Source organism: Hippopotamus amphibius, chromosome 2, assembly GCF_030028045.1.
Source record: "Hippopotamus amphibius kiboko isolate mHipAmp2 chromosome 2, mHipAmp2.hap2, whole genome shotgun sequence".
Taxonomy (NCBI): Eukaryota; Metazoa; Chordata; class Mammalia; order Artiodactyla; family Hippopotamidae; genus Hippopotamus; species Hippopotamus amphibius.
In genome coordinates, this window is record NC_080187.1 from 11,933,072 (window position 1) to 11,950,896 (window position 17,825).

At 47.8% G+C, this 17,825-nt stretch overlaps 1 protein-coding gene across 4 annotated transcripts in view; it reads left to right on the forward strand.

Moving 5' to 3' along the window:
- Window positions 1-17,825, forward strand: part of DENND1A (DENN domain containing 1A) — a 517,643-nt gene that overhangs the window by 461,034 nt on the left and 38,784 nt on the right. For all 4 annotated transcript variants that reach the window (XM_057721732.1, XM_057721733.1, XM_057721734.1 and 1 more), the window contains exon 19: window positions 4,289-4,420. In XM_057721732.1, the coding sequence (XP_057577715.1) occupies window positions 4,289-4,420 (132 nt within the window). The remainder of the gene's footprint in view (window positions 1-4,288; window positions 4,421-17,825) is intronic.

Consider the following 17,825-nt stretch of genomic DNA (forward strand, 5'->3'; position numbering starts at 1 on the left):
CTGGCATAGGATCCTCTCCCTTTTGGTCCTCCACACAGCCACCAGAGTAGTCCTCCAGGCGCCCTGCTCCCTACCTCCCCTGGGCCAGGAATGTTCTCGAATCTCTGCCTCATGAAGTCATATCCTCAGCTCCTTCACCCCAGCTCCCACCCAAGGCCATTCAGTGCCCCCTTCCTCCACTGGGTTCCTGCCTCCAGACTTCTCCCGGGGACTCTGTCCCTGCCTTCTCCACAGACAGGTGGAGATTAGATCCCAGTCATGATTTTTGATTCCAGCTTGGGGAAGGTGGTAGAAACTAGATTATTTTCTGACTTCTTTGCTTTACTGAGGGATGGGAACTAATAGTGCCCCTGCCCTGAGCCAAGCCATGGGGGACTCCTGGGAAGAAATCAACTGCTCCGCAGTGGCCTCTGATCTGCAGCTCTGTCTAGTGTCTTTCTCCTGTGTGACTCTTCAGGAAGGAACAGATTTACCCCTCCCGTCAGATTCATAATTTGAGGGGGGGGGGGTGAAGCATGTTTTGTTTTGTTTCTTTTAAATGACATTTTGAACATTTAAAATGAAAAACATTTATTGGAGAAAATTCAACAAATCAGATAAGCAAAAAGAAAATAATCTCATTTTATAACCTGCATTTTCACTAACTGTATTCTGACCATTTCTCAGACTACTAAATGTTTCTTGCACATGTTGTTTTAAATGGCTATATACAGTTTTATCTGATGGACATACGTCCATTCATTAATCCCATTATTGGACACTTTAGTTCCCATTTTTTCTAGGCAGACGTCCTCATAGGTGAATCCTTATGGGACTTCTTCATTACTTCATCCAGATAGATTTCTGGAAATGGAATTAGTGGCCAAAGGCCCTTTATGTCTTTTAGAGTTTTGAAAGGAATTGCTACCTACCAGAAGGGTATGAGTACCTGTTTTCCCATACTCTTTGCTGATGACATCTCAGTTAATTCTTAGAACACAATTTCTTTAGTCACAGGTACCAAGAATTGTGTTTTTGGATTCCTGCAGTGTGTATGGTCTCTGCTGGTACCTACAGCAGAGGATGTGAACTGGCCCTATTTCTTTCCTGGCCAGAGCTCCTCCCGCTCTGCTCTCGAGGATCCTGGGAGGAAGCAGTTGTCCTTCCCCAGGTGGAGGAAATAGTGAAGTTAACAGGTTGGCGGGGCAAGCCACAGGGCTTTGTGAGAAGTCTTGGGCACCTTTGGATCTTCTAACTAAAGGAAATTAACGTGCTTACTGATGCACAAGCACATGTGTATACTGGACACATTTGGTTTCCAAAGGTTCAATTCAACTTTACAAAGATTTGTTGGAAAGCGTGTATTATATTCCAGGCTCTGGGGCAGAGAACCCAAACCCCAAGGCATTCCGTCTGTAGGGATAAGAGAATTGCGCAGATATCACACAGCACGGCAGCTGAGGGTCAGTGTGACAGAGGGGTTTCTGAGGCCGAGGTCACATCTGATGATTGGTTGAGCACCTCCTCAACTCAGAATACCTTCTCTTGTGCTATTGTCTTGGGTCGATATGCAGTATAAGTGCCAGAAATCACATCACTCTGGGCTTCTCTACTCTCTAGCCATGTGGCCTTGGGTAACTTGCCCTCTCTGAGCCCTGTTTCCTCACCTATAAAAGAGCAATAATCCTATTTACCTTGTGGTTCTTGTGGAAACTAAGTGTGAGAGTGAAGGTCAAGGGTCTGGAGAAGTGACTGCAAGTAGTAGGCACTCAACACAGGGAAGCTCTTCCTTTTAGATGGTGCTTTTTCCACTTTGCAGGGAAGAAGGCTCTAACGTTCAATTTGCGCAGGACTTTGACATTTTTCAAAGCTTGCTCACATCTCATCTCATTTAACCCATTCTCTTAGTAGCTTTGAAGTTCACCAAGCAGATGGTGGTCTCCCCATTGTAAAAATAAAGAAATAGGTGCAGAGAGGTTGAGTGAATTAGAATGATCAGACAGCTAGTTAATGGTAAAAACAAAACCTAAGACATTTTTACTTAAAATTTTAACTTAAAAACTTAAACTAAGACACTTTTCCCATAACTACCACAGACATTTTTAAAAATAGGTATCTTATATTTTTCATTACTATCAGTATTTTCTCACTAGATTACCTTTCTGCTTCATGTCTTTTTTTCCCCCAACCAATCACACACACAGTATTTTTCCTGAACTAAAGTGAATTTTTTTTTTTTTTTTTTGCTGTTTGGCTTTACTCAGCCTCTTATGTCTGTCCTCTCCGTAACCCCACTGGATCCAGAATGCCCCTTTTGCCCTTTGTTACCTTCTGGCACAGAAGGAACCCCTCCCCCTCTTTGTTCCACTTGACCTGAGCACCTTAGGGCAGCCCCTTTCCAGGAGAGCTGTTTCTAATTGGCTGGCAGCAGCTTCTCTCATCACTGAGCCTCAGCCAGGCTAAGACTCGGGGGCTACTTGATGCAAGCCCTCCCTGAAAAACCAAGAGGTCACCAACTCCCTGTGTTGTTACCAAGCAGTGCAGAGACTCAGCTGGGTGTATGGAGTTGAATATATAGAGAGGAGGGGTGGGGGAGGGATCCCTCTCATTTATTTTTATTAAAGTGTAGTTGATTTACTCCCTGTAGTTTATTGAGTATCTTATTAGCAGGTACTCAGTTATTATTATTGAGTACCGTATATAGGATACTATTGAGTAAAAATGTTCTAGACACTTATGTTACTTAATCTCCTTTACTCCTCATAGCTTCCATAGCTTCATTTTACAGATGAGGAGACTGAGGCTCAAAGATGTTACATGCATTTCTTCCTTAATGCATTATTATTTAGTAAGGGATCACTTTCCTCCATGTGCCACCATTCTCTCTATTTGACTAAGTAAGAACAACCAATTGTCAAGTCTTTTATGTGCCGAATTTAATGAGTACTAAGGATGTGTTTTGTTGACCAAAATGTGTTTTGTTTTTACAATGAAAATAATTGGAAACTGAATTTATTATTTTATTCTAGCTGTGCATTATTTTTACTTAGTGAAAAACAATGATTTAAATGTTTCTTATTTGTACATTTATTCTCTTGCTCAAATGAAGATTTAAGCAACTTTCATGACTTGAATAAAGCCATATGATCCACAATACACAAGTGAGCACCATCCACGTCCCTAGAAACCCATGGGTATGGTCAGCTGCCAGCGTTAGACAAAGGAGTCATTACCTGCCTTTTGCACATTGGGATTTTCCTTTACCTTAAAATTTGGCTTCATTCATCACAGGCACAAATTAAATATAAGTTTTTGAGTTTAAAAGAATGACATCGGCTCTCTAAATTTTCTCCAGGTCATAGAATCCTAACTCAGACTTCAGTTTCTTCCTTCGTTCTCTGCCAGAAAGACTAGAGCCAAGAAAGAGGGAGCAAGAACACATTGTTTTCACAAACAGTATCGTCATCAGTAAACAAATGTGGAGAAAATGTCCACACTCACAAATAATCAAAACAATGCAAATTAAAACAACAATGAGGTCTAATTTTTCACCTCTTAAATTAGCAATACATTTTTAAAATAATAAGGCTAATGCAAACGGTGAAACTGACAGTGCATCCATTGCTGGTAGTTGGTGTAAACTGGAAAGCAGTTTGGTAGAATGAATAAAAAGCCTTCAAAATGTTTATATCTTTTGATCGAGCAATTTTATTCCTAGGGATTTCCATAAAAAAAAAATCCAAAAGAAAGAGACTGCAGTGTTTATCAGTGTGATGCTTAGAAAGTTAAAAAAAAAAAATTAGAACAATCTAAATGCCCAATAGTAGTAAGCATGGTTTATTAAATTATTGAGTATCTGCTCAGTGAAATATTATGCATCCATTAAAATTATCATTCTAATGACTGTGTAGCACCATGGAGATGCTTATAGTAGGAAAAACAGAATGTAAAATTATGCACGAGCTGTGATTGCAAGTAATTTTTAAATGTCTGCATGTGGACAGAGTGAATATATAAAAATTAAAATAGCTGTGTAAGGTAGTGGGATGAAAGATTTTTCCCCTCACTATTGTAAATTATTATGTTGTCTTTGTAATTTAATGTGTATGATTTTGGTTTCTCTACTTCTTAAAAGTCAAAGGGCCAAATTAGCCTTTTGTTTCCTCCATCTTTAGCGGGGGATAGGCTCTGAATGTCCTAGCGGGAGTTCCCTGGCAGGCCTCTCAGAGGTGGGGTTGAAGGGAGCCCCTGTGCTTACCACAGGGGTCAAGACCCTGACACCAATCCCCCACCGGGCTTCTCCCTGCAGGATATCACCGAGAATGGCTGTGCACCCACCACAGAAGAGCAGCTGCCAAAGACTGCACCGTCCCCACTAGTGGAAGCAAAGGACCCCAAATTCCGAGAAGACCGGAGGCCAATCACAGTCCACTTTGGACAGGTATGTACCCTGGCCCTTTGACTGGCCTGCGTTTTTTGTTATGTTTTAACAGACAAAAAATAGCACATGTAGAAGTTTTTCATTTCCACTCTTCCTGGCAAAACAAAACAACTCCATGGAGTTTTGCACATCGTCAAAGTTTCGCTTGGTGCAAACATGTTTCAAAAAGGTGAATTTTCAGAAATTTTGAGGAGACAGTATGGCTATGGTCATAAACCAGCTCAACTGTTGAATGAAGTCATTAAATGCAGCTGCTGCCTCCCTACTCCAAGGCACTCCGTTTAAGGTGCCTCTGTTAGCTAAGCATCTCATTAGAACACTTTAGCATCCCAGGCCCTTCTTTGCACCTTCAAATAAAAGGCAACAAGCAAAGTCTTAAAAAAAAATCAATTAGGAGTTCTTTATTAATGTACTTCCTGAAAATCAATATTGGGGGTTGTGCTTCTCAGAGTAAACACCCACGCTACGATTCTCATGATCCAATTCTGTAACCAACTGTTTTCAACCTGAGCATTTAAAAATTGTCCAGCTGTTTGATTTTTCTTCTCTTAAGTAAAACATATAGAAACTGAAAATTTTCTTATCCTTTTCCCAATCTGTGTTTACGTTTTTGGTTGGAAAATGTTGTATGCCCTCCTACTCTCGAATTGACTCTCCTGATTAGCAAAAGTCATAATTTTTTTATTTGTGAGAAATGGCTCTGTTAGCAAGCTATGACTGTAACAAGAGTTTGCAAGGTTATTCATTCTTAAATCACCTGACTCTTTAACCATGTATTAGATGAAGCGTATTAAAATAATCTTCATGATTTTATCTTAAATATGATGCTATTTTATCACCTAAAGGATCTAGAAGCATGCATTTAAAACGTTCCTGCTTTTAACAGGCATTTTTCAAGTGCCTGCTGTGTACCAGGCTTTGAGCTATTTAGAAATGAAGGGAACTAATGAAATTGTTGCTGTGGGTTATTATTGTGAGGGATGAGTTTGTTAAAACATAAGAATCTTCCTCTGTAATCAATATTTTTAGATAATACATCCATACATCTTAAACTTGGAGACATCCATCCCCCTTTTCTGATTTTACACTTAAAAGGGGTGTTATAAAAATTGAAATGTTGTGCAAGAAAGAAGCATCCACGGGGCAGTGCTCATTTGATTAATGATTATCTTCAAATTGTGTCGGTGTTTGCACCCTGAGGAGCTGCCTCCTCCAGGGGCTCCGGCCCTGTTGGAGGAATCTGCGCCCCAGTTCCCTGGCTGTGTTTGCTGAAAGCACAGCACCCCCCACCCCGGTCATCGCCAGCATGACATTCCAGAGCCAGCTTCCTGCTTTTCTTTGTCCTCATTCCTGCACACACTAACCTTCCCATGAAAAGAGCCCCTCTCTGGAGTTTGGAGCCCATTACAGAGAAAGAGGGGGCGGGGGAGAGGGATTTCATGGTGTTAAACATTCCATTTTCGAAACACAAAAAAGGAGGCCCTATTTGAAATGGAGAAAGACCTTCTTTCCATTTCAGCGAGAAGTAGAGATGCTTTAATGTCATTCCCAGCTAAATGCAGAATAAGAGTGTGTGTGCGCACGGGTTGGGGATAAACAATTAAAAAAGCCACCCCAAACTCTGTTGAAATAAGAGCTGTCTGTGCCTTCACAGGTCTGTAAACTGGAGAGGATGAAAGTGGCTTTTTTTCCCCGTTTGTCACTTCCCTCACGTGGCTGCCAGCATTATGCAAGTGTACAGGAAGGCAGGGTTTTTTTTAATGCATGCATGCGGATTAAGGTCAAGCCCCAAGTATCAGCCATGCAGCAGGCTCTCCCTTACAGCTGCAGCCGCAGAGCCTACCCACAGCCTCGAGATGCCTTAATTGAGACGTGCTGTCAAAGTGACAAACACATTTGCATACAGTCTACACTCTATTTATTTTCTCTGGAAAGGTCTACAGTCTGCTGTTGGTTGAACATTCTTAATCAGTTTGCTGTAAGTGAACTGCCAGCCAGCTCACTTGTGCCGGCCGCTTCTTCATTAGGTGACAGATTAGCTGCAGGGGGGATGGGCCAGGGAAACCAGAGACCCTTTTCTTTTAACTCTTTCCAGTTTTGCCCTGGTCCTAGCTTGTCTTTCAGTCCTTCTCCAGGCACCTATTTTGATGGGCCATTGACCGGAACAGGCAGCGTTTCTAGAGCACCTGCTAGCGGCAGGCATGAGATTTAGGGGCTGTGTATTCTCAAAGAAGTCTTTTGAGTTCCATTTCAGAATTTTTTGCCACACTCTCCTCTGTCCTCCATCTGTACTATTTTTTTTACATGATATTTTTCTTTAAACAGACTCCAACCTGACATTTATACCAACTTTATCCTCATCTTAAGCAATGATTTTGATAAAACCATAGGTTTGATGTACTGGTCCAATTTTTTTTCTAAGATGTATCCAAAAATATCTTTTTAAGTGTCCATCTTTATGTGACCTAAACTTCTCATGTAGCCCCAACAGTACAAGGTCTCCATGTTCCCTCTGCCGTAGTCCTTGGAGGAAGCGATCATTAGCTGTATCTTATGGACCCAGAGCCGGGGCTCAGGGACCTTCCCAGGGCCACATTGCCAGCACAGAAACCCAGGACAGTTCAACTCCGGAGCCCACTTCAGGTTCCTCACCAAGGAGAGACATCAGCTTCTGTTTGAAATGTCTAGTACAGCTAATGCATCCCAGAAAAATAATTTAAGGTAGCCAGACAGCGTATGCTAACCTTAGAAAGACCTTTGCCTTGAGTCTGTGTTCCTGTGGATTTCATCCTTGAAGCACAGTTAGCTTTCCACTGGGGCAGAGACTAGTGAGATCTTTATTACATTAATCCCTCCACCTCACAAAGCTAGCGCCGTGAAGCCAGCCAGGGGACTTCAGGGAGACGTTTGGCAGGGAGGCAGGGAGTCTGGGGGAGGCCTTCACAGAGCCCTCAGGGGAGAAAAGGTGCTTTCTTGCCTCTGCTTCACTGGAGCTTCCTCCTTCAAGGCCATGACCATTCCTCCCTTTAATTCTATTCATCCATGTGTTGAGACCTACCATGTGTTAAAAAAAAAAAAAGTCCTTGTGGGGTGTAATAAGGGTGAAAGAACAGCAAATGGACAGCCCAACCCAGAGTGACGAGAACAGTGAGAGAGGTGCGCTCAGGGTGCACTGAGGGCCCCACATGGCAGCCTCTTCACCTGCAGAACCACTGTAGACCTAAGCTGGGCCCTATCGCTAAAAGGTATTTTGTCAACAAACTGAAGTCACTAGCATTTCATTTGTTTTCTTTTTTTCTTAAATTTATTTATTTATTGACTGTGCGTGGTGCACGTGGGCTTTCTCTAGTTGCAGTGAGTGGGGGCTACTCTTCATTGTGCGTGGGCTCCTCATTGGGTAGCTTTTCTTGTTGTGGAGCACAGGCTCTAGGCGCATGGGCTTCGGTAGTTGCAGCACATGGACTCAGTAGTGTGGCTCACGGGCTCTAGAGCACAGGCTCAATTGTTGTGGCACACGGGCTTAGTAGCTCCGCGGCATGTGGGATCTTCCTGGAACAGGGATCGAACCCGTGTCTCCTGCCTTGACAGGCAGATTCTTAACCACTGCGCCACCTAGGAAGTCCCTCATTTGTTTTCTAAAGCAGACACACACGTAACGCCACTCGGAGCTCCTCATGAGCCGTGAGGATGGTCCCAGACCAGGGCAAACAAATGGGTTTGTGGTTAGGCTCTGCATCCTTATCATGACTGATTTCTTTCAAGAGTTCAAAAGTCTCTGACTTGAGCATACCTTTTCCTTCCTTGGAAAATGTTTAGGTTTAGGGAGACTGTAAATAACTTTTTTTTTCTCCCAAGTTCAGAATCAAAAGAGAAATAAGGCCCAGGAGACAGTCAAATGAGATAAAAATGCCACCTTTTTTACCAATAGGCTAAAAGGAGAATACTGCTTTAGATCTGAAGCCAAATGGGCTTGCTCAAACCTCACCTCTGAATTGAAAAGACAGCTACTTCCCACAGGTGATGTGGACAATTGCAGGCAGTGCCCAGGGTGCCTGTGGACTCTCTGCTGTGTGCGCGGGAGGTGGTGCAGGGAGGTGAGGAGAGCATGCTCAGTTCCTTCTCCCAAACTCAGAGTGAAGCACTCCTCCTGCCCCAGGCAGCTAAGAGCAAGAGGGCACAGAGAGAAGCTAAGGGCTCCCCCATGCTTTTCTCTCCTGGACAGGGAAGTGGGCATTCTCTCCTTTCTGTGACTGGGGAAGGAGTGAGGAAGCCCCACGCTCCCCAGCAGAGTCTGGGCACCCCTCAGCCAGACATCTTGCCTTGACCCTTCCCCACCTGAGAAATCCACAGAGGCAGCACCCCCATGGAAACAGCTCTGCTCCCTGCATTTAATAAGATGGACAAGCCACTAGGTGCCTTCACTTCTGTACTCATTTAATCGAATCTTTGACATTAGGGGGTAAGGAAAAAGGCCTCATACCCATTGTACAGATGGGGGAGCAGGCCCAGAAGAAGTTTACTTGAGTCAGGAGCTAATTCACACTCCACACCAGCAGCACCCCTGCTTCTCTCAGTGCAGCTCTCCCTCCCTGGCTTGGGGAACTGGACTGGCAGAGGCACCCAGGGACACCGGATTCTAGTCCTGGACACGTGCTGCCACATGCTGTGGGCCTCGGCCAGGGACTGGGCCTTCTCAGGAGGTGGGAGGATGGGGCACACCCACTCCAGGACCCCTTCATTGTGTTCCCCCCAGTTAATCCTACAAACAAAGTAATTGCCTGCCTTCCAATCTGATAGATTCCAAAAAGTGTGCATTGAAAGTTGTCTGTTCTCCTGGTTGAGCAAAGCTCACTAAACCTCTTTAACATAAGGTTTGAAAAGCCAGTTAAACCAAAGCTCAAACTAAGCACTACCATGGCTCCCAGAGACCTGGGACGGAGTGGTTTGGATACACCCCCAGAAGCAGCTCTTAGAATGCGTTGCCTGCTTGTCTGAGCACGCAGAGAGATCTGGCTTTACAAGCATGGGCCGAGTCGTTTAGTGCCAGTCTTGTGCTGCTCTGGAGAAGCTGCCCAGCCAGCGAATGCCTTCTCAGCACCCTTGGCTGTGAGGGCGCTGAGAAACCCCTTTCTGCCCCATTGAGCTTGGAAGTCACACACGATTCCGTTCAACTCAGCCATTGCCTCCCAAACACCTCCAACAGATGTTCCCATGTTTCCAGACACCTCACACCACAGGCCTGCAGTCTGAATGTGCACTCCTGCCACACTCACCCCTCCTCCTCCATCTCCCACCACAGCAAGGTCCATCCAGAAGCCTGGGTCCACTCCCCACCCGCCAGAACCTCTCCCTTCTGCCCCCTGACACTGCCCAGTCACTCTCCTCTCCACCACCTCTGTCACAGCTTTGGTTCAGGCTGTCTTATTGCTCACCTGCACTGAGCCACAGCCTCCTAACTGGCCTCCTGGCCTCCAGACTCACCAGCACTGCATTCCCCACACAGCGTCACACACAAGTGGTCATGCCACCTCCCTGCTTCTCGCTGCCCCTGAAGATTCCACCTTCACCCTTGGCATAGCTCGTGATGGTCTTGCCTGTCCGCCCTCAGAGGAGGTCCCCTTTGTAAATCCTCCCGACTATTTGGTTGCTCCTGTCTTTGTGTTACCCCAGAATTTGGCACCTGCAGTGCATCTCCTGCAGCCTTGTAATTATATCTTTAATGCCTGCCTGTCTTCCCCCATGAGAATGCGAGCCTGGAACGTCCACCAGAGGGCTTGGCACTGACCTGGCAGTCAGTAGACATCTTGGGGTTTTATTATTGATGTGAATTTTTATGTTGATTAATGATTGATTATTGTTTAAGTACTTGCTGTGTATCTAAGTTATTTGATTTTATTTCAGTTGCTATGCTTATAATTCCATTCAATTGAAAAAGGAAAATGAATATTCCATTAGTGGTTAAAAACTACTTCCAAACCACTTTCCATAAATAAGGGTTTTGTTTCCAAGTAGAATCAGATTTGTATTATAGGAATTTAGATCCTGTCTCATTCTATTTTGAGTTTTTGTGAGCTCCTAAGATCTAGTCCTAAATGTCCCAGGAACGGAGCAGAGGGGAGAGAGGTGAGCGCTGGGACACCCCCAGACTCCCAGGCTGGGTCGACCTGGAAAGAAGAAGAGCTGGGGAGAAAGCAGGCAAGAGAAGGAAAGGCCCAGTGTCCCTTGAATTCTATCAAAAAAGCAAAAATTTAATCTGTCAAAGAGACTAAGCTGTATAACCAAATGCAAAGTATGAACCTGGATTTTTTTTTTTTTAACTTCAAAGATATTCTTGGGAAAATTGGAAGATTTGAAGGTGGACTGCTGTTATGCGATATGAGAGAGCTATTGTTGATGCCATGGCTTTTAGGGGCTTACCTTTATGCCTCAGGGGTGCACACTGCAGTATTTAGGTGATATCTGAAACTCGCTTTCAAATGGTATGGCCAAAAAATTACACACACACACATGCACAGACACACACATATGTAACAGCCATTCACAGAGAGAGAAAGCAAGTACAGCCCCCCACCCCCCAAGTGTGTAGCTGCTGAAAGGCAAAGGCTGATCAGCTGATGAAAGCAGTGGTAGAGGGTAAAGCACAGATTTTAGCATCAGGCAGCTCTGGACTTAAATTTCAGTCCTGGCGCGAACAAGCTTGTAACCTTCACTAAGTAACGTAACCTCAGTGAAATCAGTTTTCTCAGCTTTAGGGTGGGAATAGTAATACTCACGTCATAGGTCCTTACAAGGACTGAGTGAGGTACCATCTGTCTGGCTCAGTGCTACACATACGCGCTCAGTAAACATCAGTCTGTTTCTCCAGTGGAGCCAAAGCAGAGCCAAATGTCAGTCACCCACTGACATGGCCTCCCCGTCAGCTTTTCTTCCCAGCGCCCATCACACCACGGCTCTCAGAACATGCACCCCTGCACACGCACACGTGGAACTGGCCTGCGTGCCTACAGCTCTTGTGGGAAACTCATCACCTAAACCGAGGAGGGCTGGCCTCATGGGGTAGAGGGAGAGGTGCTGGGGGCACGGCCAGGAGATGGTGCCCAAGTCTGACTCAGACACGTGAGGGGAAGGGGCCGGGGGCAGGTTGGGGCACGGGGCATGAGTGAGAAGGTGAGCGTCATGGTCTGCAGTCCAGTCGTTTTCTCGGCCTAACTTCACGGCTGTGCCTTCACAGACCATGAGGCAGCACTCTGCACACTGCTCCTTCAAACCCTGCTCTTTCCATATCGTATTTTCCCCTTTTCCATTGCCCCTTTTTCCACTCTCTCAACCATATTTTTGTGTGAGAAAGCAGGCATGACTGGGGTGGTCTCCCACTCCATCCCCTCCAGCTCCCGCGTGCTGGCTGCAGGGTGGCCAGAAGGGAGCTCTGCCTTCAGTGCTGGCAGGTGGCTGCGCAGAGTTGCTCTGACTCGTTCGCTGCCATTACCAAAAGCAGTGTGGTCCCTAATTGGTCGTGGGTTTGTCAGGTCTGTCTGGCGAGGGTGGCTGGCTGGCTGGGCCCGTCTTTCTGTGTGGCTTCACTTTCTTATAGCCCAGGTAGCCCAGAGACAGCTTTCTGATGCAAGGTTAACAAGGCCAGGCTTTGCTCCTCTGAGCAGACATGTTCAATTTCAAGAGGAAAAATTTGCCAATCAAAAAAGAGAAATTAGATTCTGGAAATTCATAAGGATTGGGTTGAAAATCCAGCACATGCTGTTGCCTTCTCAGATAGTATTCCTCCTGCCACAGGGAGCTCGGGGGCGCCTGACGTGCCACGGAGGGGCTGAGAAATGTCAGCAGCCACGTGAAAGTCCAGGTTCAAAATAGCGATTTGCTCTCTAAGCTCCACCACTTGACCTCCGTTCAACACAAGTTAAGGGGGACTGCAAAGGGCCAGGGGCCACAGTCCACACCGCCTGCCTCCTGCCAGATCTTGGACACTTTGACAGCAGTTTGGGCACCTCTGTGGTCACAGGGCCGGGGGGAGGGGAGCGGGGCCCTGAACTGCTCACCGCGTGTCAGACACTGCGCTGAGACCTGGAGAAGGGGGTCTGTGTTCCAACTCCAGTTCCCACAGGTTAGCCCACTTGGTCCTTTTAGCCAGCCTACTGGGTCTTGGGTATCATCTCCTCTTGCAGAGGAGGCAGGCTTGGAGAGATTGGGGGCTTAGCCAAGGTTTACAGCTCAGAAGCAACAGTCAGGATTCAAAGCCATGCTGTCTGTTATTAGACCTCAGGTTCACGCCTCAGCTCTGTGCCAAGAACATGGCAGTTTCCTGCTGCGTTTGTAGTGATGGGGCCAGTGCAGCAGCCTAGGCAGGTGGCCCAGGATCCCAGGATGCTGGACCACAGGTAAGGCCTTGTTCCTGGTTTTCTTCCAGATCTCAGGCCATCCTTAATGTTTCTGGGCCTCAGGTGGCACCAAGACAAGAAAATTAGTATCCTGCACCTGGTATAGACACTGCACACCAAACCCATCACTAGATACCAAAGGCACACTGGGTGTTTTCTTGGTATATGTGAGGGATTAGAATACAGGATAGAAACTGGGCATGTCTAGGAGTTAGTATTGGGGTGTCAGGAGCCAGTCCAACCCCTGAAGACCAGGGGCAGGGCTTGTACTGGGAATCTACATCAGCTAGATTACTTTGGGTTCAGGAGACATAAACCCCAAAAGAAAAGTTATTCACTCATACCAGCTTCGAGTATGGCTTGATCCAGGTATTAAATCATGTCGGTCAAACCCAGTTTTTTGCTGCATTTCTCGGCTTGGCTCCTCTGCTGGTGCCATTCTCAAGGAGGCTTTCCCTTCCTGGTGACAGGGTGGCTGTAGCAGCTCCAGACTGTATCCTTGCAGGGGCCAGACCAGCAGGAGCGTGTCACTTCCTAGTGACCACTGCACAAGGCACAGATTCACTCATTGAACCAACTTTGATCAAATGCCTATCTTGGAACCCATCGTTGTGGCCAAGGGTTTTCTGTGTGCCATGAGTAGGCCTGAAACACGTACCTAAGTAGTGAAGGAGGGGTAGTTCCTGGAAAGGAAATTAGGGACTATTATCAAAAGAAGGGCAAACAGATGAAACTGATAAATGTGCACAGAAGCCAAACGGGAGATGTTGTCCCAGGCCCTTGTTCTCTTGTCTGGTGGCAGAGGAGTGTTCACACCCAGAGTGGTGGGGATCTCAAAATCGAGAGCGTATCTGGAGAGTCCAGGTCAGAGGTCAACCAGGGCATCAGATGGAGGGGGGCAGGTGAGTGCACGACAGGGAGGTAGGAATCAGGGCTTGCAGCTTACAGAGATGGGCACAGTTGTCTGAGACGCCTCCTGGGGAGTGGAGTGTGCCAGGTCAGCTGCAGCCCAGGGCCAGGAGTGGAGAAAGAGCCAAGAACCTAGGTCGCTTGTTCAGCAGATAATCACAGAACCTGTTCTGTGCCACATCTGTGAAAGCAGGGTGACGATCACAAGGCCCCTGCCTTCAGGGAGCCCACAGTGTCACAGTGAGTGGTTCAGCTCAATCCTGGTGGACAGAACCCCTCTTGTGGTTTTGAAAGGTGCAGACCTGTGCCGTGTGATCATGCCACGGGGCATCTCAGAGTCCCTTCTCGTTTGCTTTAAACTCCAACCAGTTTGGTCCTCAGGGTGATTCCCCGCCAGCACGCTCAGGAGGTGCCCATCACCTCATCACTGCTGACTTGCTGGAGATCACTGCAGAGTAGACACAATATTTAATTAACACCCTTGCTTTCTGTCAGCTCCAAGGACTAGGCAGAGAGCTCGTTGTCCTAGTTTAGGTGGGAGCAGCTTTCTTCAGGCTGTGTCTCAGATACCTGATGACGGTTCTGAACTTGAGAGACCAAACACAGCTGGTGCTCTAGCCTGTTCTAGGATTGGGCGGCAACTGACTTCAGTTAAGCCCTGGAATTCCCCGCACCTTACCCACGCAATCCCCATGGCTTTCTCTGGCTGGTTGCAGTAAGGAATTCTTGCCTTCTAAATCACTTCTTTGGCCCAAGGTAAAGTCTCCAGAAAGGTCTGACTAAAATACACCGAGGCATGGAAATTGGGCTGGCTGGCGGGAGCCTGGTGGGTGGATGAAGTATCAAGTCCAGCAGGGCGAGAGGTCTGAGCTGGAATTTGCACCAAGGGAACAAAGTCTTTGGTCCTCCTTCCCTTGGACAGAGCTCTTCCCCAGCTCTGGCCTGTCCCCTCTAAACTCTCCACTCAGTGGGGATCTCAGCTACCCCTGTGGTTTCCAGCACCACCTTTGCTCTGGCAGCTCCAGTGTCTGCTTTTCATCCACTCGTCTCACAAGCTCCACTCGCTGCGATGTTTTAGTCTGTCCTTGGTCTTCCCCAGACCTGCCTCACCCCGGTTCCACGTGGGCATCAGCTCCACTGCATCCATACATCCCTCCGCTGGTCTATAAGGCACAAGGGGCATCAGAAAACGTCAGCAAGTAGTGAGATAGGCAGGCCCTTCAGCCCTCCAGAATGTGGGTCCCTCTCCAGGATTCCCTCCCCGGGGCACAGACCTAGTGGGTGATCAGGAGAACTTACCCAGCCACCAGGGCCCCTGCCCCAACCCCTGCCCATGGCTGGGCCTGCTGGGCTGGAGGTACCTGCCGTCCTCGACGTCCGGCCAGCTCCTTCTCACCCTGCGAGACTGCTAAGTGCCCCACCGTGAGCAGTCCCTTCCTCTCCTCTAGTGCCCAGCACAATTCTGTATTCACTCCTTCGCCAGCTCTTTGTGGGCATCTGCTCCAGGCCAGGCTCCGTGCTGGGCGCTGGAGGAACCCAGAGATGAATGGGCTCCTCTTGTCGCCAGTGCTAGGAATGTCCTTCCTCTTCTGTTCCAGCTGACAAGATGCCATCAGCGTTTCAGGGCGCGCTCAAGCACCTCTTGCCCCACAAGCCCTCCCTGACCCCTCCAAACAGAGCCATCCCCTCCCTGCTCTGGCCAGCACTGTCCCTGCGCCTGACGCACTGTCCCCAGGCAGGGATAGTGTCAGCCTCATCTCCGTGACCTTAGCACCCTCACAGGGCCCGGGGCAGATGAGCTGACCAGTGACTCTGGGGAGTAACCAAGTAGTGAGCTGTGAATACACGGAAGGCAGTGGGTCCTGGGGGGCGGGGGTGAGGGCAGCTCTGTGCATTCCCCATGCTCTTGAGCCGCCAGTCAGTTCAGCAGAGCAGGAGAAACCAAAAAAGGTGGTGGCTGTTGTTCTGTGGGCCTGTGTTCACTTGAGGACCCCTGCGTGCTGTGCCGTGCGTGTGCGACAGGCCTCCTGCGTCCCCCAAGCCTGTCTGCGTTCAGCAGTGTGACAGCAGGGTCTCTTTGCCAGAGGACTGACCAGAGCCTAAAAACAGAATTTCTTTTAAGGTCTGTGCTGGAGCAGCTCGGAATGCAGCTCCCTGCCAGGGAGAGATTGAGCCCAGCAGGACAAGAGCAGGAAATCTGATTCAGCGAGACCAGAGGAGGCATTTTCTCAGATTAGAATTCTCTGTGCCAAAGGTGGAGAGTTTATCCCAGTAGGGAAGGGGAAATAAAACATAAAATATTGAAAATAAATTCTATCCCGCAAGCATGATCCTCCAGGAGAGTCAGCTCAGTGTCACTGGCCGTGCAGGGAGTCCCCACCCCGTAGCCACGGGAGCGCATGCCAGGGGCTGCCTGTCACATTGTCCCCCATCAGTCCCTGAGCCCTGCTGTGGACGAGGTAAGTGCCCAGGGGAAGGGGTGACAAGGACTACCTGAGAGGTGGCAGGATAAGGAGGGGTCCAGTTGGTCTTCATTCTCATGCAAACCTACTTGTGAGAGCCATGCGCCCCCACAGTATCATCTCCCTGAATCTTCTCAACAACCCTATGAGATCGATACAGTTGTTATTATCCCCAGAAGGCTGATGCTCACAGAAGTTAAGCGACTTGCCCAAGGTCACACAGTAAGTGGCAGAGCAAGATTTCCAAACCAGGTCTACCTGATGCTAGACCCCAGGGCCCTCCCCTCACTGTACCCTCCTCATCAAGCCTTCTGCCTCAGTTCCATCTGGTTCCTGGGGTATCCGGTTGTGGTTGCTGATGGTTTGGGGCACACTTAGAATCCAGCAATGCGGCTTAGAGTGGCTAGGGAGGTCAAGGTCACTGTGTTGTGCTTCTCCCCCACTCCTGGCTATGGCTGATGGCTGCTGCCTGGATTTGAGACTTTGCTTTCTCCCCAGAGTAAACCTAACAGAGCCCTGGATTCCTTAACGCAGGGGTAAGAACAACAGTGATGCCGGCCTTCCGAGTGCCTGCTGGGAGCCGGGCGGTGTGCTTAGCAGGTGTTTGCATTTTCTCACGTTATCTTCCCTAGACTGACGCAGGAGGGACCACAAGTGCCCCACTTTTCACTAGGGTCCAGGGCCTTACCCTAATCCCCTGGCTGGTAGGATGGACTCAGATTCAAAACCCTGCCTTCTTCCGCCATACTGCTCAGCTCGCCTGACCCGGGACAGTTTGGTGGTGACAGCAGCTCCCTGGCAGCAAAGGCTGCCTGCCAGTCTCCTGCACACTAGATCTGAGATGGCACTGACCATGTCCCTAATTTAGGTCACTGTTTTTGACAGCTCAGTTTTATTGTCAATCTGCTTAGTTCCTTGTCTTCTGGAATATTGAATCAGATTTCGTTTATATGGCAAAGAATTTTAAAATGTAATAAAAATAAAATGTAATAAAAGTACTAAAAGAGAATGTATAAAAGGGACTTCTCCCAAGGGGTCACTGGTTATATCCCACTTAACATGCAGAGTGTGATGGGGGATTAACATTTCCTGGAAGCAGTTTAAACTGAATTTCTGACATGTCCATGATTACAGCCACTTCTCGGTCCTCCTTGGGATGCTCTAGTCCCTAATGCCTTCTAGGTAAATCCCTATTTGCACTTTATGGAGAGGTTGATACTAGATGTTTCCAGAAGGGCAGTAGGTTGAGCCTTGTAAAATGGTGCCTCAGGAGGCCAGGTGGGGTGCAGAGGTCAGTAAAAGGCAGAAGATGGTGGCTCTTGAGGTGCGCTGACCTGGGGATAGTTCTCTCCACAGAGACAGGGCAGGGCAGAGAGATGCTTTCACCCTACAGCTGTCTGCCAAACACCTTGCATTGCCCAAACCATGATGACCAGCTAAGAATTCTTCCCCTGCTGCCCTCCTATCTTTGTGATTAAAAATCCTGATGTCTTGGAGTTTTTTGCCAGGCAGAACTCTGAGTTACCTCTTTATGCCTTCATTAATGCCTTCCTTCACTTGTCCAACACATCATGAGACATGTCGAACTCCAAGCCCTGTCCACGTCCCCAGGGTCACAAAGGAACGAGATGTGTGTCCTGCCTT